The 24026-nt window shown below is 37.5% G+C and overlaps 1 protein-coding gene across 1 annotated transcript in view; it reads left to right on the top strand.

The window, feature by feature from the left end:
- LOC110156869 (collagen alpha-1(XIX) chain) overlaps positions 1 to 24026 on the top strand; it is a 107061-nt gene that overhangs the window by 43313 nt on the left and 39722 nt on the right. Inside the window, exon 12 of the mRNA XM_055162967.1 lies at positions 13162 to 13206. Within this exon, the coding sequence (XP_055018942.1) occupies positions 13162 to 13206 (45 nt within the window). The remainder of the gene's footprint in view (positions 1 to 13161; positions 13207 to 24026) is intronic.

Genomic DNA, 24026 nt, shown 5'->3' with positions numbered 1-24026 from the left:
TTAGAAGCAACACTACATAATTTTGATTAGAAATATATACAGAAACAGTACATCTAAATATAATATCTATGCCATATTAATATTTATTTGAAAGTTCACTGTGTAACTTTTCTGGTGGGGGATCGATCACATTCTTGTCTCTAAATAGATGATATTGCTTTGCCTGGAATGTTCCACTGTATAGCATTTCAGCTTCAATGTTGCATTTATTTACTTGCAGATTATGTGTTTATTTCTCAAAAATACCTTGAAAACATGAGGTGATTCACCTTATTCGCAGATCTGACCTGAAACTTGACCTAGTGATGTCATCTGGTTGTTTCCATGGAGATAGATATGTTTAGGTACATGCTGTGGAACATTTCAGACATATGAATAACCTCTTAATGGAAACTAGCAGCTGAAAAGTCTATAAACCTCCGCAAGAAAAGTTACACAGTGCACCTTTGCACATTAAAGGTCCTATGTTGACTCTTGTGAGCTTGTATCCATGTTAGAATGCTGTTGCCTCATCAAAAACATACCTGGAGTTGCGTTTTGTTTATCTCATTCACACATGCTAGAGTAATCTTGCAAAAATAGTGTGTCTTCATCTCCAGAACTCAAAATGCTCTGTTCTACCATCTTCAAGTTAACAACTATCTTTTACCTTTTGTTCAATAGGCATGGACAGTTCCAGGGTTGAAATCATCCAAATGATTTTAGTGAAAGTGTATGGAGTTTAAAAACACAATGGAGCACTTCATGTATTATCACATGGCATCTCAAGATGGAACAGCGTGGAGTGTTTCTACTTGAGAGAAGAACTATTATACAAAATATGCAGGATTTGTGTGTTAAACGTGTAAATGAAACAAAATACAACTACAGGTATGTTTGTGATGAGGAAACAATATTATAACTTAGAAAAAGAAAACAGAGTATAATATGGTCCCTTTAAAGATGAATGAATGTAAATGACAGATCTCACTATTGTTTAGTCAGGGTATCAGTAATAGTAAAATCGTGATGTTTCATAACACATTAATTGCAAGTCTAACTTGTATTATGATTCATTACAGATGTTTCTCACAAAAAGAATTATGTCTGATGGATTTGCATGATTACATTTTACAATTACAATTACATAACTGAATAATACCGTCTACATTACAGCTGCAATAGCGCAAGGACTTTTTTACAGCCAATTACAGCACGTGCTTTGCTGATTCAAGGCGCGGGTCATTCTAGCCTTATTTAAATACAGTAGTGTGATGCTTGGTTACAGTTTTGGCTGGAGCTCTCTGTGGTTGATGTGGTGACACGGAGGGAAGAATTTACAGGTCAGCAGGGCTCACAGCTGAGACTTTATGGCAGAGATTTACACCCTGTGCAATTTCACAAGCACAAGGAGGATTGTGTTAACCCTTTGCTGAGGCGTATAAAGCAGGTTATTCCTATCTTTTGCCCTGTCCGATTTCATATTGAAGAAACGCAGGGAGCCACTCTGCTGACACCTGTATTACACCAGGAGGTAGCACTGTTGCCCAGCGCACAAGGCAATTAATCTTGTCCAATGTCAAGTGCATTGGGACAAAGGATGAAACAAAGATTTGACCTGATTGGCTATGAAAAGGTCTCACATTTGGGCCCAGTAGGGACGGGAGGCGGGTTACAGGGGAAAGCGTTTGGCACATACAACGACAGATGCACAAAGCTTTGATTTATCTGTCTGACTCTGGTGGTTCCCAGTGAGCCACGCTATGGCTATACACATTCACCGGTGTCCAGAATAAACACATATTAATTGGGCAATTAATTACAGGGACAAATACACGAGGCGAGGCTTTGAGATGGGGGCTGTTTTGATTGTTCACTGGCTTTTATGGGGTTCATATGTGTTTGTGCGTGCAGCTGATGTATCCTCTATGTAGGAATGTGCAGCAAGGGCTAATGTAGGTCAATCCATCCTCAGAGCATTGGACAGGAGAGTTGGAGTTGGCCAGAGTGCAACCCCTTGTTCACATATCTACAACCTCACGTCTTACTCCAGAAATGTATTTTTACGACCTTGCGAAGAGGTGTATAAACGCCCTAGCGTCCAAAACTAAAAGTGGAGTAGACGCAGTCATGTTACAATCTGTGTCCACACCAACTCTTCAACATTTCAGACGCTTGTTTCAAAGGAGGAGTGGGGTCAAAAGTGGCGTTGCTAGTGTATCATGTATCGAATGGGGTCAGTTGAACCCCAGCCACCTGACTGATGGAGGTATGTGGATGGACAAAAGGTGGATGGCCTCTCTGTGACTCTCTTAGATGCTGAGGTGTACAGTCATCTAAACAATGAGATTTCACTGGCTCCGAAGAGTCTACTCACTTATGGCCACACTCACTCATGTCTTTAAATAGATTGTAAATATTGAATTACATAATTTAATTCATATAGTAAATGATTGTCAGCTCAGTCTCTGTTTTCCAACAAAGGAAGGTAATAAAAGTTGTATTTTAAACTTAATATTCAAAACACTACTAACACTTGCACATCCATTAAAGTTTATGGTCCACAAATTTGCTTAAAATTGGCCCAGATGGCTTCATTAAAAGGGTAGTATTGGGCAGAATTTCACTATGTCCTTAAGTCAAATAAATTAGAAAGACGATTAAAACATAAATGCAGGCAATAGTATTAATGTTTCAAACAGTTGATCTATGTGTAATTATTGAAGTTTTTTTTTTTTTTTTTATAAATATTTGTATATTTTTTTTATTTTAGTCCAGCAGTCTCATGTGTCTCACTGCTCCTATCATGGGGTTGTATTGATCTGCCCAAGTGATTTCTTTATTTACATTAATATTTTCTTTTCATTTTATTTTTCATTTAAGAGCATACACAGGTTTGTAGAGGTTTAAACTACAGCCAGTTTAAACATCTTATGGAGATGAGATATTTTGTGGTTTGTAGCTTAAATTACACTGTATGTTTCCTAACTCATAGAAGTCTTTGCAAATGGAAAATTGCAGACATTCAAATTCCAGCCTTGATTCAGTTTCAGTTTATTCATTCTATTGTATCCTAATAGAACTAATTTTAAAGTCTATATTTTGTCAAAATTGGGTGTTAGAATCTTCAACACTGGTAGCGTCATTACTTACAGTATGTCTGCAATGCATTTGATTGCCAACAATCCTCTGACCACAAGCCATTCAAAAGCATGCTTTTGTGCGCGCACTAATGGCATGCCTGGCACTAGTGCAGTGACTGTGGCGATGATACACAGGCAAGTCCTCAGCTTAATCTGCTATTCTTGGTGAGTGATAAGAAGCACAAGGCTCACAAGGGCTACAGTACTGAGCCAACAGACACAGATCTTTGTTCAGTGTATTCTCTCTGACCTCAAATATTTGGTTTGTAAAATGAAGCCGGCTTTATTCAAAGTAGATTTTCCCCCTCTCTTATTCACTCATGGATAATGCATTAATGAAACACTCAATATCTGTAAACATAGGATAGGAGCAATCTGCTTTAGATGAATAATACAGCCACAAGTCCAGATGAGGCTGTGAAATCTCAGAGAGTCAAGGCTAATAAGAGCATCATAAGGAGAAGGAAACATTCAAACTGTCCTGTCAGTCTGTAGTGAGCTAAAGTACCATGTGAACACTGCTACATTCAACAGTTTAACAGATCTGTGGGAACGCAGTTCATTGTTAAATATAGATTTATCATTCTTACCACATAAAAATGCAGATTCACATCATCAGGGCTCTCTTCCGCTCCTCAGGAGTTATTAAATTCAATGAGCTCTTAAAATGTCAGTGATGCTGCAGACGTAGCCTGCCTTGACTTAGTTTCTATAGTAAGTCAGTGCCTCTCATGTGTCTGCCCCGAGCTTTGCTGTTTGCACACTGTGTGGTAGAGAGCCGTTGAAGCGGATGAAATAGCTTCATAATGGTTATTTTTCCCAATAATATGCTGTGCTATCTGACTGTGTTGCCTTGTGATACCACCTGTGTCCCTTTGTGTCGTGTGGCTGTTGAGAGCAGGCATAATGTGCTGTGAAAATTATTGTCACTCCGCCTCACTTTGCACAGCTTCAACTTCCTCTTCTCTCATCCTTGTGAGCCCTCTACAAAAAAATCTCCTTTATGGTATTCACAGCCTAATTGCCAGACTGCCTAATTAGAGATGTTACCCAACACACATCTTACATTCATGCATTGAGGACATCCATACTCTCTGAGAGAGATGGCTCTTGGTTGGCCCTGTCCCCCACGCACAGGAACATTTACGGTGTAGCTAGTTTGCCATCTAGTGGTGCTTGCAGAAATAACCAAATTGTCACAACCTATGATTGAGTGGCTATGAGGTAAACCTTCATGAGAAGATTTATCCAAAGACTATACAGTAGGTGCAGACTTAGCCAGCTGAGCCTGACTTAAGGCAGCTCCAGTGTCAGTTATCTCTTTATGCATGCCTGAATATTAGATGGCTGTAAGTTAGAGCATTGTGTGCCACTCAGAATGGTGAAAATACTAAGCTGCATTTGAGCCCCTGCCAGACAGCTGTCAGCTTTGCCGTTCTTCCTGCCCCGGTTGCTCCTCTCACCCTCAGTAAACAACTGGAACAAATCCTATTTTATTAAGGCTTTTACCAAACGCCTGTGCATTTGGAGAGAGTGTGTACAGTCTTGAGCAGACATCCACATAGGCCACATAGATCTGAAATGTGCACTCTTTGTTATAATGGGATGTGTAACTAGGAGCAAGTGAGGTGCTTCTCCAGCATCTTTTAGGATATTTTTCTCACTCTTTATAATCAATATTAGCTTTACCTGCTTTATTCATACCATCCTATGACACAGGGAAATATGTTTGTTGTACATTTGACAACTACAGAAGCTGATGACCTGTAAACTCACTAGATTTGTGCTGTTTTCCCTAGCTCATTCTATCACACATGCAGCTAACCTGATGTGTTTCAGAATTATTATTATTTTTTTCTTATTTTATTTATTTGTAAAGGGACAGCACATATTAATCACCATTATAAATGTAAATATGTAAAGATTATAGCCAACGTGGATAATTTCCATCTTCAGTCCCTCGGCAGGATGATGTAAAATCATCTACAGGACAAAGGAAAGTACAGCAACAATCACACAAAAGTACATAACACCAGCACGCTCATTATACACACACAACATACTCACTATACATACAAATTAATTTCAAACTGTTCATTTGAAGTTCAAAGTCAAGAGTTTAAGAGTTAAGCCAAGAGTTAAACCAACAACCCCTCAAAATAAAAGAAAATGTAAGAGGATACAAAAGTGTACTTAATGTGTCTTTTATATGGGGATGTATTTTTATTAGCTGTAATATAGTTGTACCACTGTAATCATGGGGTAAACAAAATATGGTTAAAAAATAACAATAATACAGTGCATGCAGCAAATGTGTTGACATTTTAGAATCACTTTGCACATTGGCTTTCATGTTCTCTGCTTTTACATCTAGTATGGCTCATGGTGAAATTTTTTAATGAGAAATGAGAAAATACTGCATAAAGGAACAGCTGACATTTCAAGATTAATTACAGAATAAATTAGCTTTTGGTGGCAGTCAGAATAATTGTGTGCATCGTGTTTGAATCTGGATACAATAAGGATCCCTGTGGGGCAGGGCTTGATCAGATACTGAGCATGTGGCTGTGTGGAAGAGAGATGTTGTCCTTTAGATTTAACTATTGTTATTGCACAAGTATAACTCAATTTTGAACCCTTTCTGTCTTTCTATATTGTTGTGTCTTAACAACAACATACTTTCTTTATAATACTAAAACTGTCCATATAGCCTTTTGTATGTTTTGGTCCTCTATTATTTTTATTGAACAAACACAGCTGTGGCCTATGAGCGATGTGGTCAGATACCATTAAGCGTCATTGAGCAGTTGGACAGCAGTCTCAGGTGGCCTCAGTGCATGCACCCTTGGGACACAGCAGACTTTAGTCAGGCAGAAGGAGAAGGAGTAGCATTTGTGTTTTCACTCAAGAAAAGGTCATCTCTCCCATAAGCTACATAACACCACTGCACACCAACTGGGCACAGCCATGTCGGATACGCTCCCTTCAGGTCATCAAGCATCTGTGTCCACACCAAATATGGGGAAAAGAGCTGGATCTCACTGTTGGTATAGACTTGTGGTTAGGTTTTGTGAATACTGTCTAACATCTATAAGACGAGAAGTTCCAACATCTTGTGTCTAGTTTGAGTGTTTCATGGTTTTCATTTCAGTCTACTTGAGTTTATCCGCTGACCCTCTTCAACAAGGGCATTCGTCAGGTGGATTATGAGGATGTTTGATGCTATATCTGCTTTATTGTAGGAAAAATATGGCACCCTTGGCCTTCTCTATTTCCCACCACTGTGTTATTCCCGTACAGTGGATGGACATGGCACAGACATGTTGACATTTGGGCTAAGGATTATGGAGTCTTCATGAACGAGTGCCTCTGCTGTGTGTCACTGTCAGTGGTGACTTAGCTGTAAGATTGGGGCTTGTGTTGTAGGAATGAGAGGATGTTGCCTTTTGCACTTTACAACTCGGAGCAGAGCTGAAGTCGGAGGAGGTTGGCATCCTTGTGGATTAAGTCAGAAGTTCAGGAAATACTGTCAATCTCCAAAGGCCGTCTCCTCTCCTCAAACCTAGTCTAACCTCTTTCCAGCTGTATTGCAAACGCAATTCTTACAGCATTTGATGGAACTTTAATAATACAACATCCTGAAATCGGATATGTTAACACTCTGGTGCTGCACAGCCGTCAGTGGGTTGCATTACAATTATGTCTTCAGTGGAATAAATTACATTCACATTTGCTTGTTATGAAATTACCAAGCAATCTGCAAGGTTCCACTTGTGCCTCTCAACAATAAGGATCCCGCAGAGCTATGTGAAACACTCGGCTGATTTCCGCCCGTTTGTGACGTATAGATTAGTTCCTCCTCCCACTTATGCATGTTATGTGCAATGAGGATTCCAAATTGCCCTTGTGAATAATTGTAAAAGTTAATGGTTTTCTGTCTATCTGTGCATCAGCCATCTGAGTAATGTGCCATTACCTAGGATGTACACAACCTATGACCTAAAGCAGTGATCCATAGATGGCCCGGGAGCCATTATTGTTACATTATTGAGACACAATCGTGAGAAGATTGTGAAGCAGAAAAAAGTTTTCTTCATGAGTTACAAGCCGCAAAATATAGACACAATGACCTAGACTATGTATATTATAAAGAAGCTTCCTGTTTGTGCAAACAGACAAGGCCTGTGAAATAAACAGGTTTTCCTGTACAATAGTGTTATGGTCCCATATGAGTAGCTCCAAGAAGTGTTTTTTACCGCATTCGTCAGTATATAATGAGTTGAATAGGAATAGGAATCTCTGCATGCTCAGACCATGATTAGACCCCTTTGAAGGAGGTATGAAGGGGTACTTTCTGTACTCTTCTCCTGAATGTCAAAACTACATATTGCTGTTTTAATATGCGCTGCTGTCTCTTCTCTACTGCAGCTAAATACAAGCATGAATATGTTTAGCCTAACCATGCCATCTTTCATTCACTCCTAAAGCATGTTCATTTCCAACTCCCACTCTGCCTCTGCACGCACCGTCCTGTCATCTCCCTCCTCCTCCTCTCATCCCTCGTTTCCTTTCCTTACCTCCTTCTCTCTAATCTACTGCAATGACCTGAAGGAGGGATCCACACTGCAGCGCTCAAATAATAATCAAGCACTAGGATGTTGTCAAATTTATAGGACACCAGCGTAGCCTAGCAACAGAGATGGCTGGGGTGATCCGACAGGCGGCAAAAAGTTGGGTGAGGAAGAAGAAGCAGGGCGAGTGACAGCAGAGGAAGAAGAGATGGCAGGAAGACAAAGATTTATGAGAAAATTGAGAAAAACAAGAAAAACACTTTGATTTGGAATTGATCTTGCACTTAGATCAGTTGTAGTGTGCATATTTGTATACAGTTCTCATTCTTCTCCTTCAACTGTGGAAAAATAGAGTCAACAATACTGTGTGTAGCCACAAGATAATCCTTCACATTATAGGTAATTCACTATATTTTGATTAACCAATTTGCCAAAACTATGCATGTTAATAGCAGGACATTTAAGTGGTATATGTTATTCAATCTGCTTATGCCATGCTCCCACCTCTTCCCATTGTAAAGTCTAACAATCTAATTTATTTATCATTAAAATGTCAACCCTTCTATAGATGAATATACAGAAAAGTAATCATTGCTAAATTATCAATGTGAAGTAATCAGTGGTTATCCCAATTAGAATTCTATCTGTCCAAAAAATTGCATTAACAAAGATGGTCAACTCTGACAAAGAAGATTAGAAAATATTACTTCATAGTCAGTCGGACAAGAAGTGCTTTTGTCACTTTTCAAGAGCCATTTTCTTGGGGCTCTTGTACTCCCTCACACACTCAGCTCTAACAGAATACTGCCTCAGTAATGCATCCAAACAGATTTTTGCAGAGCATTTTATTGTAGAATACTTCAGGTAATTTAGTTGACAGAGTGAGTTGTCTCTTGACTCTAATGAAGGAGGTTGTAGGTGTGATCTTTGGGACAGGTGACACTCTTGTGTTATTGAGAGTTCTCTGTCACAACTGATTTGCGAAATAATTTGTTAAAAGACATTTTCTGTCAGTCTTTCTTATATTTAAATAGAAATATTCACTTGTTCTTTGTTCCGAGATAGCTAGAGTGTCTTTGTGTATATGATTGCCAATAAATTCAACCATTTTGTAATTAACAACGGGTCTTAGTCAATATTTGCAATTGATTGAACGGGCCTTGTGTAAATTTCAACAAAACAAGTTCTGTCTCTGTTGTCATTGTTGTCTCAAAGTGCTTTTCTTTATTTCAATATTTTGCTAAAAGTTGATATTCTTAGTTGGAGCTTTCTGACAGCCTTGTTGCTGGGATACAATGTTGGACCATATTCACCCCTGATACCCTGTTCCTCCAGCAATATGACGTTTAACAGAAAAATGAAAGACAGAGATTGTAAATTTTGACTGCGCAACATTTATTTCAACATTGAAAGGCTCATACATTATTAACTGTTGCACTCTAACACTGCTATATTTATGCAATGTAAACAAAAAGCTATGACTGTATCTAAAATTTCATTAAGGATTGATCTGTGAAAATGCTCTGTACTTTGCTGGTGAGTAGAAGTCATGCTGCTCGAGCACTTAGGAGCTGGTGGGCAGTAAAACAGTGGGATGTTTGAGAGGAAACAGCAGCAGCAGATGTAGCCTGCAATAATTACTTCTAATCTAATGGACTCTAAAGCACATATTTGTAGATGAGAACATGCATAAGTGAACAACCTGTATACAGAACGTGTCTGGTGTACTACAAGGTCAACTTCACAGCTACCTAACTCAGATACGTCTCTCTTTTTGGCAGCACTAGGCCTGTCACTATAAATACAATAGAGTTATCATTTAATTTATGTTAGATGGAAAAAAAAAATTTTTGGGTGTCAGTATTTATTGTGGGGACTTTTCTTTGTACTAGTGGGAAACATTTTGTTATTTTCCTGTTCCACTATTAGATGTAGCGGGTTGAATAAATAACTTCTATGACTCATAGATACAGACTAACTACCTGAGATTACTACGTGTCTCATTTTGTTATTTGTTTATTGCAGTTTGTGTTTTTAACAGTATTGCACATTTAGAATTGCCTTTTGGGAACTATTCTACTTAAGGGCTATTGTGTCACTGGCATAAATTAGTTTCAGTATTATGGTTTAGCGTCTATATATAGGCCTAGTCACTGGGATAGTTTGCAGATCAAATACTAGAATTATCAAACATTTTTACGTTAGATGTCCTTTATGTTGCAACTCCTCTCCTTTACAGAGGCATATAGATGATAAAATTATGACTTGATTGATGTCTATGATTTGGGTATTAGCTCAAATCAGACTAATGCCATGTATTTACTGAGAACAATTGATTTAGCATAGGCTCTACAACATGCTGTTCCAGGTGCAACCCATCCAATCTATTCAGACATGAGACTGGTGTAAACATGCTGTCATATTATTGAAAAAAAAAACTGTGTTGCTAATTTAAAACAAATGTAATCATATATAATTCTTGCCTTTAATGGGCTTAGTCATTATAAAATCTTCACAGTACCCTTATTACTATATACCTGTAAATAAGTACAAAGTAAGTAACAAAAATAACAAGAGAGTGATGTCAATACTTGTATATGTACAAGTAAAAATAAAATATAGTAATACTAATATATCTCTCAGCTATATACAAGAGGTCGTAAGGAGAAAACAGGGCGAAGATGAAATAGTGATTGACGTGACAGAAGACTATCTATTACATCTTGTACATTGTTACACATCAAAGTTAGTACTGTAAAGTAAAGTTTGACTGCATGTTCTACTGAAGTTAGAAGTAATTTAAGGGCAAATGCACAGTGATAGTAAACACACTTGCATAATTCATGTCCTGTTTTGGAATAATAGGATATGAAATATTCATTAGAGAAATCACTTAACCATGGATCTGTTTTTAAGTTCAGAGGAGAAAGGGCAGCGACGAGGGCCAAGGCTAAAACAAACACTCACCTGTTTGTGCAAATGCGGCAGTGATCCTTTGTGAACCCCTTCATTATCACATGCTTTGTTATGTGTTTTCAATCTACATCCAGCCCTCAGTGCCAAACTAGTGCTATAAGAAAACTCTGTCTGCCTTGTAAGTGCTCTTTCAATGGCCCAAAGGTAACCAACCTCAATTATATCTGAAAGAGAGCATTGCACTGGAATGTAATGAGATTTGAAGCTAAAAGGTGCTTTCAAGACTTTTAAAGGTTTTGTTCCTGTGCAGTGACAGGTTTTGACTTCAGTTTCCGACTGTTTCACGAAGAAGCCCTTGAATGTGCTCCCATTAAGACGTGCAGAGTTTCAGAGCTACATTAGCACCGATGATCAAAAGATACTGGCCAAGGCTGACTTCATACATCAAACAAAATGGGTAACATGGGTAATTCCAGGGAGAAGGAGGCGTGTATATTTTGGCTATACTGTGTGACATTATTAGGGTGATATTTACTGTACTATATTTTTTTACTTTCACAGGCTACAAACATACAAACAGATGATTAAAAAGACATAGCTATGAGTTAGGTTTCATCTTTTGTCTTTGTTGCAGGCAAAAGTGTCAGATTCGACCCAGTTAATCAAAGAGTACGCATACGGCATGTCAGAGGAGAGGAGAGGGGGCGTTGCTTTGTGAATTTTCTCCTTCTTTTACAGCTGGGAGTGATGATACTTGGGCTCCTGAAAGATTGAGCCGGGCCTGGTGCAGGAGAGGGAGGAAGTGTGCTTTATGTGGCAATCAGTGCATGTACAGTAGAGTAGAGTGTTATAATAATAGTGATCTGTACTGTAGATTGATATTCTTGAACCCCAATTCAGAATTAAATTATTGGATGTTAAAACAGTAATTAGTGGTTTGCAAAATACAAATATATTTCATGCCAAAAAACATCTAATGTGTTTGAATTATATCACTTCACAACATAGAGGCATAGACAACATAATTTGGAAATAAGGTGAAAAAATATCATTTAATAAAATAGACAGCCTAAAAGTTTGTGCCATTTAAATCACATAACACAACTATATTGTGTGTACACTAATGAACAGTGGAAGCTATTCAATTCAAAGAGATCTATTGTCAAATTTGAATTTAAAGGTGCACTGTGTAACTTTTTGGTTGTTCGTCCATCACCTGCTTGTTTCTATGGAGATGTCATTGCTCTGCCTTGAATGTTCATGAGCTGTACCTCACATTTATTAATTTACAGGTGGTTTTATTGCTCAAAAATATTTTGAACATATATTCTGAGGCTACGTTTATATGATAACGGTCTGAACAGAAGACACAAAAGTGGTGTCGCGTCTTCACTTTTTTTCCTCGTTTAGATGAGCATTGAGGTGAGGTGGTGACATTAGATGGTGTATGGTGGTGTATGTGACGTAAACGCATATGTAACGTGAGCAGATGTGACCAGAATTTTACGTCATGGTCAGTATAGACAGAAACTCTAAGGTAGAGCGTATTCAGCTTTTTCACTCTGGAGGGTGGCTTCAGATTTTTGTGTTTTTAAGCCCCAAAAACACCGTTACCGTGTAAATGAAAGGCACTTCTTATCAAATATTTTGTCGTTTTTACCCGCAAGTGTTCTTGTGTAAACAGGCCCTTACTGTGACAAGAGCTTGCGTCTCCACAGATCAAACCTGTAATTTTATCTGGTTTGTTCTCCATGAAAATAGAAAGCTTTAATACTATACTGTGAAACATTTCAGACAAAGCAAACATCTTCAGGAGACAAGCAACCAGACCTCCACCAGAAAACTTACACAACGCACCATCATTAGTGTCATTAGCTTTTGATAATGTACTGAGAATTACACTATCCTCCGTATCCTGCTTAGTTGTAGAAACAAAGTAATCCTTTTTGGCATTACACATAAAAACTTTGTCGACTACGGTTTGATATTAGCCATTTGGCCTTGGCGTCTCCTAATTGAGTTGATTCTGCAGGCTGTGTGTGTGTCTTTGAAAGCTAATTCCACTCAGTGTCATGATGCTGTGCCAGTTTATAGGATATCTACAAGGACATTAGCTTTATCCTCTTCCCTCATGAGAATATAAGACCTCTTGATGTAAATCTTTGCAACTTGTTCACATTGTATTACATCTCGTCATAAGTTGCCAGTTTCTTAAGACTGTTTTTAGACTGTGACCTCCTTTTCAATGGGCAGTGTAGCCGCTACTATTGGACACTTGTTTCTGTGCGCTCTGATTGATGTTGCAGAGAAAGCATGCAGCTGGAGAAGATGCACTAAACCTGAGCAGGGAACAAAGAGTAGTGGGCCACACGGGGCGCAGCAATTAAGCTGTTTTCTAGTTGTTAATTAAAAGCAAATTAGAGACTGTGACAGGAGTTGCTGTCTCTAGCCTTAATTGCTGGCAGCGTGTGTGTGCCCAGGCAGCCACACCTGTTGTTGCTGCTGTATCTTCACGCTCTCATCTAAACTCACTGTATTTTTGTCTACCGCAGGGACGCAGAGGAAAGACAAGGGAGCCCGGGCCCAAAGGCATGCCTGTAAGTGATTTAAGCCACCATTGACTATAAAATGTAACTACTACTGGGAAATCTGCATCTGTGTGTCATCTCATTACAAGAGATAATTGGTGTTTGGTGACTCTACTAATCCGATCAAAAGCACTAACAGGTGTAGTTTTACTGACAGGCATCCCTTTTCGCCAAATGAATTTAAACTTTTAAAGGGAACCTCAAATATAAATGAGGGTAAAATTTTTACTTTACTATAACTTTTACTACAACTACTTATCTTTACTATTGAACTTTAAATTAAAAATGTAACCTAGTGTGGCAGTTAGATAAAGGTATATTCCTCCAAATTGTTAACTAAAATACACATATACATCAAAGTATATTCTGGCAAGCAATAATAAAAATTTGGTAATACTTTATTTTAGGGTACACTTATCAACTACCTGCTAATTAGCATAGTTGTACATGGTTAATTTGTCATTATTTTGTATTTATTTAACCCTTATTGATATCTAATTCCCCAAAAACTTATTCTGCTATTAGTTAGACATTTACACTTTTTTATATTCTAATAAGCTGGTGTTGTTAAAGACTAATATCAGAAGAAATGTGTTTTTTAGTTATTTGCCCCAAAAGCTTATTAGACTCATAATTCATGAACAAACATGGCCTACTATCATAATAATAAGCAGTAATAAGAAGTATAATAACATTAAAGTGTTTGTAAATGTCTAACTAATAGCAGAATAAGCTTATGGGGAATTAGATATTAATAAGGGTTAAATACTAATTAATTACAAATTAACCATTTACAACTATGCTAATAAGCGGATAGTTAGATGTTAATAAGTGTACCCTAAAATAAAGTGTTACCAAAATGTATTCCATTAATTACATGCACAACACATAATAATTAAATGTACACTATGTAACCTTTCCGGTGGAGGGTCAGCCACCTGCTGGAGCTGATATTGCTTTGCCAGTGTCCCTCTGTATGGCTCGCCTGTCCACAGATCTGACCTGTAACATTACCACTTGTTAATGCTGTATTGTAGAACATTCCAGACAATGGAGACAAGCATTATTATTCAGTTACTACTCCAGTTAAAACACAATTAAAGTAAAGCCATTTTTCTTCAAATAGTTCACAAAAATACATTAGTAAAATATATTCTGCAGTTATAATAATTTCTGACTAATTCTACCGCTAAATCATATGTAAAACAGGTATCGACCCATTCAAAATGCCCTCCTTTATTTCCCACAGCCCCACTGCTATTGTCAGCGCTCCAAACCACAGGGGCTGTATTAAGGTAGCTCTGTATTGATGAGTGGGACAAGTCTGCCTATAAGCCCTGTTGGTTTCTTGAGTTATGGTCTTTCTCCTCGGGGTCCGACGCGTTCCCAGACACGGTGGGACGGGTGTGTGAAGTGACCCATCCGCTAAAGGGCACAAGCACCTCCATGCGTTAAGGCAGAGACAGCTTGTCAGCCTCTTAACCGAGTCAGTGTCAGGAGAAAACAGAAGCATTTAAGGATCAAATAGTCTGGCTGTCCAATTATTTTCATGCACCATTGACTTGATTACACTTTTGATCACGACATAAGGATTCTCTGTTTCCATTGAATAAGGCTTGTGACAGTTAGCGACTGTTGTAACTGCCATTTCTGCTGTCAGGTGTAGTGACCGTATACAATCCACTCCACTTTATATATATAGCACATTATATGAACATGATATTTTCCTACTTTTCCACTTTTGGGTTGCACAACATATTCCATTCTCAATTTGAGTAAAAGGATGAAATTATTGTGTTTTTTTTTTTTTTTTTTCCTTTTTTCTTTTTATAGAAATATCTTTTTCTTGGACAACATCTGCAAACATCTTCTGAAGTGCAACAGATTCTTGTATTATTTTATCAGTTTAGTGCTAATGCTTCTGCTGTTGTTAATGTTCTTAATGTGCACAACAAAAACACTACTACTTTTTAAATGTGTGTCGCAAATCTCATCGCAATTTTGCTTTTTGTTTTTCAAAACATACAACGCTAGAACATGTCTATATTGACTATAACATAATGAGTGTCCCTGTGATACTCTTAATTTATGCCTGCTTTTCATCCATCCTCTTGTATTGGCATTTATAAGTCTTGTGTTTTGCTGAGGTGAGGCTCTTCAGCATCATCTATTCAAGACACACACAACAGGGCACGGCTCTGTCTATTGGCAGCAGAACAGAGATCCAAGTTGAAGGAGAGGTAGAGTGTTTTCAAGTAAGAATTGGCCATGGGTCAAGATGTTTTGGGTGTGACAAGCAAGCAATTAAGCAATTATATTAGAATTATGAGCAAAGTTAAAAGTCAAATGTCAAACACAGTTGTATTTCCAGGCCAAAAGTTAATGGTTAAAAAAGAATAGTTAACCAAACATAATTCTTAAAGGTGCACTGTAACTTTTCTAGTAGATGGTCTGGAACCAGTTTGTCTCCATGGTGTTGTTTATTTGCTTGGAATGCTCCACAGTATGGCATTAATCTGCTAAAGGTGTCCAGCCCCCAGACCAAGTAAGAATACATGAGCTATATTTGGAGGAGAAACAGTGAGTGTTTGATTTGATTGCGTTCATTTCTTTTAAATAAATCCAGACCATTCATTGATTATAATTGCAGTGTCCCGTGGTAGGTTGTGAAGGAGCCGGCGTCTAGGTACAACTAAAAACATTGTTCATCTCCAAAGCAAAACCCAGTGACACGCAGCATATAAAGCACATTCAGGCTGTCTCCGGGGTTTGATAAACTGGCCCAGAGCCGGCTCCAGCAAGGGTGACCTGTCAGCGTGATTGAGCAGTGTTCATTCACAAAGTCCTCCAAATCGGAACCAACTTTAATCATCTACAGTGCTGTCTGTGGAGAGATAATTCAAGTTTTACCTCCCCAAGTGCGTCAAAAGATCAGAGGTGAAGGAGGGCATCTCAAAATTCTCTGTGCTTGTAGAAAAATACTTCCAATTGTTAAAAGATTCAGTTATTCGTTATTTGTGTTTAAAAAGTAAATACTGCTCCATTTCCTCCAATATTGATTATATATATAGTGTAGTGTACTCAAAATGTTATTTTTTGGTCATTTAAGGAGTATAGAAAAATATTTTGTTATGATTTTTACATTTAAAAGTAACTCAAAGAAAATATATCAGTAGGAAAGTTTATAGAAAGTCCAACAACTACTACTACTATTACTACTATTGAAACTATTGAAAAACTATTGTCACTAAGGATTCTAAGTATACGGTCATTGGTTAAATGTGAAATGCACTAGAGGAAAAAAACTCAAACATTTGGTGCATTATAACGTTGCTACAAAAAACATATTGACTTACATTGCAGTACAATGCTTTTCATAAATTCTTCAAGTTCATTTTCACCTCTACTGATGACTGTGTGTTTAGTTCCTATTAGACTGACACTGCAGAATCATTCATGTCCCTTACTGGTGACAGGACATTTCACTCAGTAACTTGTATCCTACCTAAGTGATGTATTTTATCCCAGCCAGAGCCTCCTGCCGTGCACACAGCATGACTCAGAGCTCACACTCCAGACAGACAGATGGTCATTACGCACAGCGCTTTGTAAAAATAAAAAATAAAACAGGCTCTGCAATCATTTTCATGAAACCCAGGGGTGCTGTAGCTCACCGGAGGCACTCAGAACGCACTATGTAAAAATCCTCCAGCATGGACCTATGCTAGCCTCCCACTGTTTATCTGCGTACTTGTATTCTTTTAGCACTGCAAACCACCACCCACCAGGCCTCCAGTGGCCCACTTGTGAACACACTGGGAGTGAAAGCTATTGTGTAGTGGACAACCTATTGACCGCAGCTGTTGGTTTGATGTATAGGTGTATGGCTGTGCTGTGGTGTCAGCTAAGGATGCAGAGGTCCTCCTGCTCCCCCCTTGCCCCGAGGAGGAAGGAGACATGTCAGCAATGGCCACCTTGAAAAAGCAAAGTTATCTTTATGAGGACATGGAATATACTTTCAAACAAATGGGACTTCAGGATACAGTGTGATATAATGAAAATGTGACTACTGGTAGTGGTGAAGAATAGTGCGCTGAATGTCCTTGTAAAACCAACATGAGCCACATAGAGAAATGTGTTTCAGTCAGGTTTAGTGTGTTTCAGTCAGGTCCAGAGTTTGATGAAGGACTAAAAAGAAGTATACTTTCAGAAAAAAGTTTAATGAATTAACTAAATTAGAACTGTATTATTTTGTAAAGTGCTTTTGAAGGAGTTCTAATAATATACAACTGTGTGCCATTAATTACTTCACAATTCAGACTGAAGTTGTTCATTAAACACTTCCACTTCCACTAGTACTGCTGAAATATGTCTGTTGATGTCACTATGGCGTCACTCTGTGAAAGACTGTTTGAGCTGCTGCTCAAGTGTTTTGGTCTTTGATTATTTTAGTCCTGTAATTTGTGACTTTTCGAATGGACTCATTCTTAAGGTCGCCTAAGGCCACACTCAGGTACAATTTACTTTCTCTTTCGTATTTTCCTGCGCTTTCCCAAATCATTTCAGCTAATAACAAAGGCTACAAGCCACCATTAAATCCCCCAAGAATTCACAGTTCATTATATTACTCTTTAAAACGCATACTTTCTGCAGTGATTTAACTAACTCAGTGTTGCAAACAGGGCTGCCAAATTACCTGTAGAAAGAACACGATGAAAAGTACAGCTATTTAAAAGTTACATTGTGGAAATAATGCACTGATTTTCTACACCATTGTCAACCTTAGAAAATACGTAGCTTTCAAAGTACCATCCATTATATGAGGGACAAACTATATAATAAAAGATAATGCCATTAATCAAGTCACATTACTAAATTGGAGCATAGCCAGGGTAAAACAAGGCCTTAACCAATCTGATTTCAAAGCTATACAGAGAAAAACAATTACAGAGAAAAGCAGACATTCACAGAGCTAAACTTAAATCATGCTTACTCTAAATCAGTCACGCACCTCCAACACCAGACACATTATTGTTATACAACAAGCAAACTCTTGTCTCAGTCAGTTACTTATTTAAACCTGCCCTATTGCAGCAGGTCTGGACAATTGTCTTATGGATGTGAGACAATGTAAGTGAAATAAATGAAACCATCAGGCTGGGAAAGTAACAGTTTCCGTGGGCAGTAATTATTGAGCAGCATTAGGATTGTCACCACTTCTCACTCGCCTACCCTTGTGCATTTTTAAAGGCCGGGCTAAACACTAGACAGCTTGTGCTGAACTGTTAACATCTGTGTAAGAGGAGGCGCTTGCTCTCACTCAAATGAATGTTTAAAGCAAAAAGGAAATTGCAGAGCGTTAGGGCTGCACAACAATATAGTTATATGCAGTGTGGACCGGAGTTGAAAACCTAATGTTACATTTATGAATAGATACACAACATAATACAAAACAATACAATACAATACAATACAATACAAACAATAACTGAAACTTACTTACTTATTATATAAATACATGTGTTAGATTGAGTAATTATAACTTTTTAAGTTTTGAGGTAAAATGGATAAATTTTTTTGATTGTAAGTCCTGATGTAGACTCGGTTTGGTGCTGTTTAGTGTTTAGTGTAGGTTTAGTCCAGGTTTAATTCTATATTCATTTCAAGTTTAGTCCCATTTTAAATGTGATATGATATGATATGATATGATATGCATGCTTGTAGGAACTACGCCATAGTTACATCACAGTAATTGTTATTCAGGGGCCCATATTATGGTGTTTTTTGTGATAATGTTGTTTCCTCATCAAAAACAGACCTGTTTTGTTTCATTCACACATGTTTAACACACACACTCTGCCTATTTAGGCTGAATTCAGACAGAAAACACTGTGTTCTACTTTACTACAGGAAGTCCACTGTGTTTTTAAAACTCTGTACACCTTCATTAGAATCATTTGGATGATTTCATCCCTGGAATTGTCAAACTCTACTGAACAAATGATGAAAAATAGCTGTTAACTTGAAAATGACTGCTACACAAGATCACTATAGAGACATTTTTGCAACAAAGTATGTAAACATAATGAATGCAAGCGCGAATATGTATTACTTGGTTAAACTGAGAATAGTGCACAGTTTGCATCAATAAAAAAGTGATAATATTGCACCACATTTAGCCTAACTTAAGAATAGTGGGTTTTAATCATATTACAATAACATGACAACAATATATTTAGTTTACATTAGGGATGCACTGATCTGATACCAGCATTGAATATCGGCACAGATAATGAAAATTTGGTGGCTTCCAAATATCAGTTTAGTCGAGATCTTCTTTTGACGTATAAATTTATGTATTAAGATTTGTATGTATTAAGAATTGTTTGAATTTAGTTACATGAGAGTTAAATAACAGCCACATAACACATTTGGATCACTTCTGTCTTATTTTATTTATGCTTTAAGAAAATACATGCTGTTTTCAATCTCTGCAGTGGTATTGGTTGATATCGGGTACTGGCAGATACTTAAAGCTATAGTATCAGAATCGATATCAGTTCTGAAATAGCTGGATTGCCGCATCCCTAGTTTCTACATGGACACTGCATCACCTAATAGATGCATTTGAACATATTGTTAAACTCTCCTTGTGTGATGAGCATAGAAGCCCGGTGCTCTCATGAATCATATCTCCGTAGCTGTAGCACTCCCCTTGACAAACAGCCCGACAGAGAGGTGCAGGTATTGATGGAGAGCAGGGTGCAGACTGGCCCTAATTGCAGTTTGATGACTAGAGGTGCTTCAAAGTCATCGTTTCAGTCTCACACATGCGCAGGTCGGCCCCACTTGACGTAAATACAGCCATAATCTGAGCAAACACTATCAGAGCCACAGTTAATCTTATGTGAAGGGTTTATTAACTTGTTTTATACCCCTCTGCCAATTATGTGACTTTGAATGATGCGTCATGGAGATGTGAAACGATAATAAAGACAGATATTTTTCCTCATGAGTCTTTCCCAGAATGTGCTTTTTGCTCCACTGTTGGATATTGTATAAATCATTATAGTTTTTATTAATAAATTTTATTGTATTTATTTATTTAAGGACAGTGCATTTTAATGAACATCTGTAATTACAGTGTAAATACGCCAGGAAAGATGCTAATTTCCATCTGTTGGCCCTAGGCAGGTGACACAGAAAACTATTACAAAAAATACAAAACAGTTACAAAGAAGCACAGAATAATAAAAAGATTTAAAAGTGTTCACAGATTTAGACATGTTTACATCTTATTGTGTGAATCTACAGTGACTTGTTGCTATAAAACAGAACCGTGGGGGGAAAAAAAGTCAAATACTGCATTGACTAAAATATATATAGAAAATAAAAATAACTGCTTGTTGGTAAATATAGTGTTTGCACAATATTTTTGCGCACATTTTAGACTTGAATTTGATTCTAACTTGGCATTGAATTTCATTTTCAACATAAAATAATGGTAGTTTCTTTTATATCACCACATGATCTACTTGTGTTAATTGAAATCCACATCACTCTGTTTGAAAACTTTTCAGGAAAGGTCCAATTCTGTCCAATTTATGAGATTTTTTTTCTTCAGTTCAAACACTTCAAAGTTCAGTACTAGTTTATATATATACTAGTATTGATTTCCTTTCTGCTACCTATTGTATTCAAAAAGCAGCTTTTATTTTTAAAGTAAATAGCAGAAAATACAATTGTTATTATATATTTGTATGTGTGTGTCACCAAAGCACTAAATTTTTACTGTTTAAAGATGTGGTTCCAATTTAAAACTCCTGTGACTTGTAGCATTAGAGATACAATACTGTTAAAAATCCAAAGGGCTCCCATGTGGTTGATAAAGCCGCACAGAATTCAATTAGCGCTCAAAGTCAATTTTTACTAGTCCCTCCTCCCCAACTCAAATATTAATAGGACAATCCATCTGTTTGAGCATGGCAGCGGCCCTACCAGCCTTAATAACTGCTCATCATTTGGACGAGGAAACTGTGACTTATATCTCATTAAAGGGACGTATGACAATGTGAAACTGATGAACGAGGGGAGGGGCTCTGAGTAAATACCAATTATTGTCTATTGGGATGTGCGCGTGACTAAGGAGTGTCTAAATACAACCACGACGACGTTCTGTCTTCTCAGATTGCCTAACAGATGCTCCATGATATTGCTGCACAGAGTAACTCAAGCATCCCCTACAAATCTCCACATGCGTCAGGGGAGGGCACAATAAGCTTTGATGAACAGCCCACTTGTTCCTTCAGTTCTAACGCACATAATAGCTGGAAATGTGGACAAAACCCCCATGATGGCTCAGGTTTATTAAACATGTCAGGAGTCGACAACTAAGACGTGGAATTGATTATACAGAGAATGGAAGTGAATTAAATTGTCTAGGTTAGCTTTGTGTGTGGGGGGATAAAGAGATCTTTTGTGCACTTTCTTTTCTGATATTTAGCATGGTTTAGACTCAATAGCTTCATCACAGTAAATGTATCTATCTCCATGGAGACAAGCTTGTGATGCTACCAGACAAAGTTTAGACCAGGTTAGGAATGTTTTTCAAGGTATTTGTCTAGCAATAAAAACATCTGCAATTGAATAAATGCAGGGTCGTCAAGTTCATTGTCATACTAAACAAAGCATTAACGTCACCATGGAGACGAGCAGGTGCCACATCACCTACCGTAAAGTCACATAGTGCACCTTTAGGTTTCAACATCTGATGAGTCTGAAGACAGATGTAGAAAAGTGACTTTATTTTTGATTTAATAAATAATACTGCTTTATTTACCCATTCTTAAAAATATGTAATGTATGTTGCCACGATAACAAATTTTGAAGCCCGATATATTAGTTTAGAGATATAGGCTACTGTGATACATAATACTGAATCTACTTTATGCCTCTTGACAACAATAAAACAGGATAATCCCAGTAAACTATCATGAAAAAGGCCTAAGGTGCAACATGTAAATAACAGAACGTACTATTATTTGTCAATAATGAGCCAGAGAAGTCACTTATTCAACCTTTTACAGCTCAAATCTTGTTGTATTACAACAAAAATAACAAAAATCTCTCAACTTTCATAAAACAAAACTGTACACACGATAAATATTGAGCCTCAAAATATATTGTTCCAGCTTCCTCATATTGGACAATAAGCTGATATTGTATTTATCATGACAGAGCTGTATTTTATATGGTTTTAATGTCATGTATTGAGTATTTATTATAATGCGTTCTAGTCCTGCTTTGGAATCATTAAAGAACGTGACAATAGCAATGAGTCTGAAGCAAGCAGTACAAGTACAGTCTTATTAAAACAAGCTCTACCAAAATAACTTACTACCACTCATTAAAAACTGTACACAGTGTGCTGCACCATTGTTTGTTTTATAATTGTTCTATTTCTGGGGTACTCTAAGATGCTGCCTCCTTCCTCTTTCAACAATACCAAAACTAATGGCAAACACATGCAGTGAATGTGTGTATTTGGCGATACTGCGCAGCTTTACACGGCTGTTTACATAGTTTTCTCCACAGAGCTGACAGAAGGGCCTCTCTCTCTCGCTCTCTCTCTCTCTCTCTCTGTCTCTTTCCGAACACTGAGCACAACTCACCCACAGTCATAAAGTGCCATCTTTTGGTAGACAGAGGAATTATTCTCCAGGAAATACTGTAGTGTGAAAGTGGTGCAGTGCAACAGCTGGGGGCTTGGTGTCTTCACTGCTGAGGATCAGGTCATAGATACTTTAAAAAAAAAAATTTTTTTATGATTTTTTATATTTTTATTTTGTGATTAATATTGTCTTTATGTTCTAGGTATGTTATTTCCAAAAACATGAGTTGGAAGCAAATACATACCTTTATAAGTGGGTTAAGGAAGAGGTTGATGGCATCTTTCGTAAACATTTTGGCAGGATTGGATGTCGGGGTGTAAGGAGAGGGTAGGAATGTGGGAGGGTTTTACTTTTTGTTTCATTTTTGCTCTTGTTTTTTATAATGCTAAAATCTATTTTAAAAGAAATGGAAATGGAAATGGAATCTGTGTTGCATTATAATGAGAGGACAATGTGATGGACAATAGCTCTAAACCTGTACATGGTGGTTAAACTACAATTTCTGCATTATTTTAAACATTTTTTGAGCAGTGGGAATGCATCTTAAAATTTGTGCTATATCAGATAGGTTGTTTATTCAATATTACTTTACATATTCTTTATGTAAAGTAAAGCCTACACCCTGTTGCTGGCATAGATCCTATATAGCAGAATAGCAAATAGTGAAAATACTTAACAGTAAGACTGGTATTGTACCTGTTGCAGAGAGTGGCGCAGTATGCTGAAATTCAAAACATGTGTTAAAGGTTATGGTTGGCTACGATTTGATATTGGCTTTGTGGTAACAGTCTGGAGCAGTGGGTGATGCAGAGATCCAACTCTACAAGTATTAGAGTTTGACACATTTGCCTTCTGTGTTTTGTGTAAAAGAAAGGAAGATGAGTGCTTCAGTGGGTCAATTCGTTATCAGGTCAGGTGGTCATCAGGATCACAGTGGAAAAACACTTATAGATTTATATACTTTTTTTTTTAAAGAATTTTTGCAAGTTGCCATGAACAAAATTGCAATATGTTAAAAGGAGCAATGGTGAATCAGTGACAGGTGCTACATGTTTGTTAGGTGGTCTTCTGGTGAACTTCGTTGGATTATTTTTGGGCACCAGTATCCTTCCTGTGATCCTGTGGTATGTCTCCTTGCTGTCACTCACTGATATGTTT

The sequence above is a fragment of the Boleophthalmus pectinirostris genome, unplaced genomic scaffold (assembly GCF_026225935.1).
Source record: "Boleophthalmus pectinirostris isolate CB_2022bp ecotype Guang Dong unplaced genomic scaffold, ASM2622593v1 HiC_scaffold_5, whole genome shotgun sequence".
Classification (NCBI taxonomy): Eukaryota; Metazoa; Chordata; class Actinopteri; order Gobiiformes; family Gobiidae; genus Boleophthalmus; species Boleophthalmus pectinirostris.
Note: the sequence above shows the minus strand (reverse complement) of the source record. Positions and strands in the feature narration are given on the sequence as shown.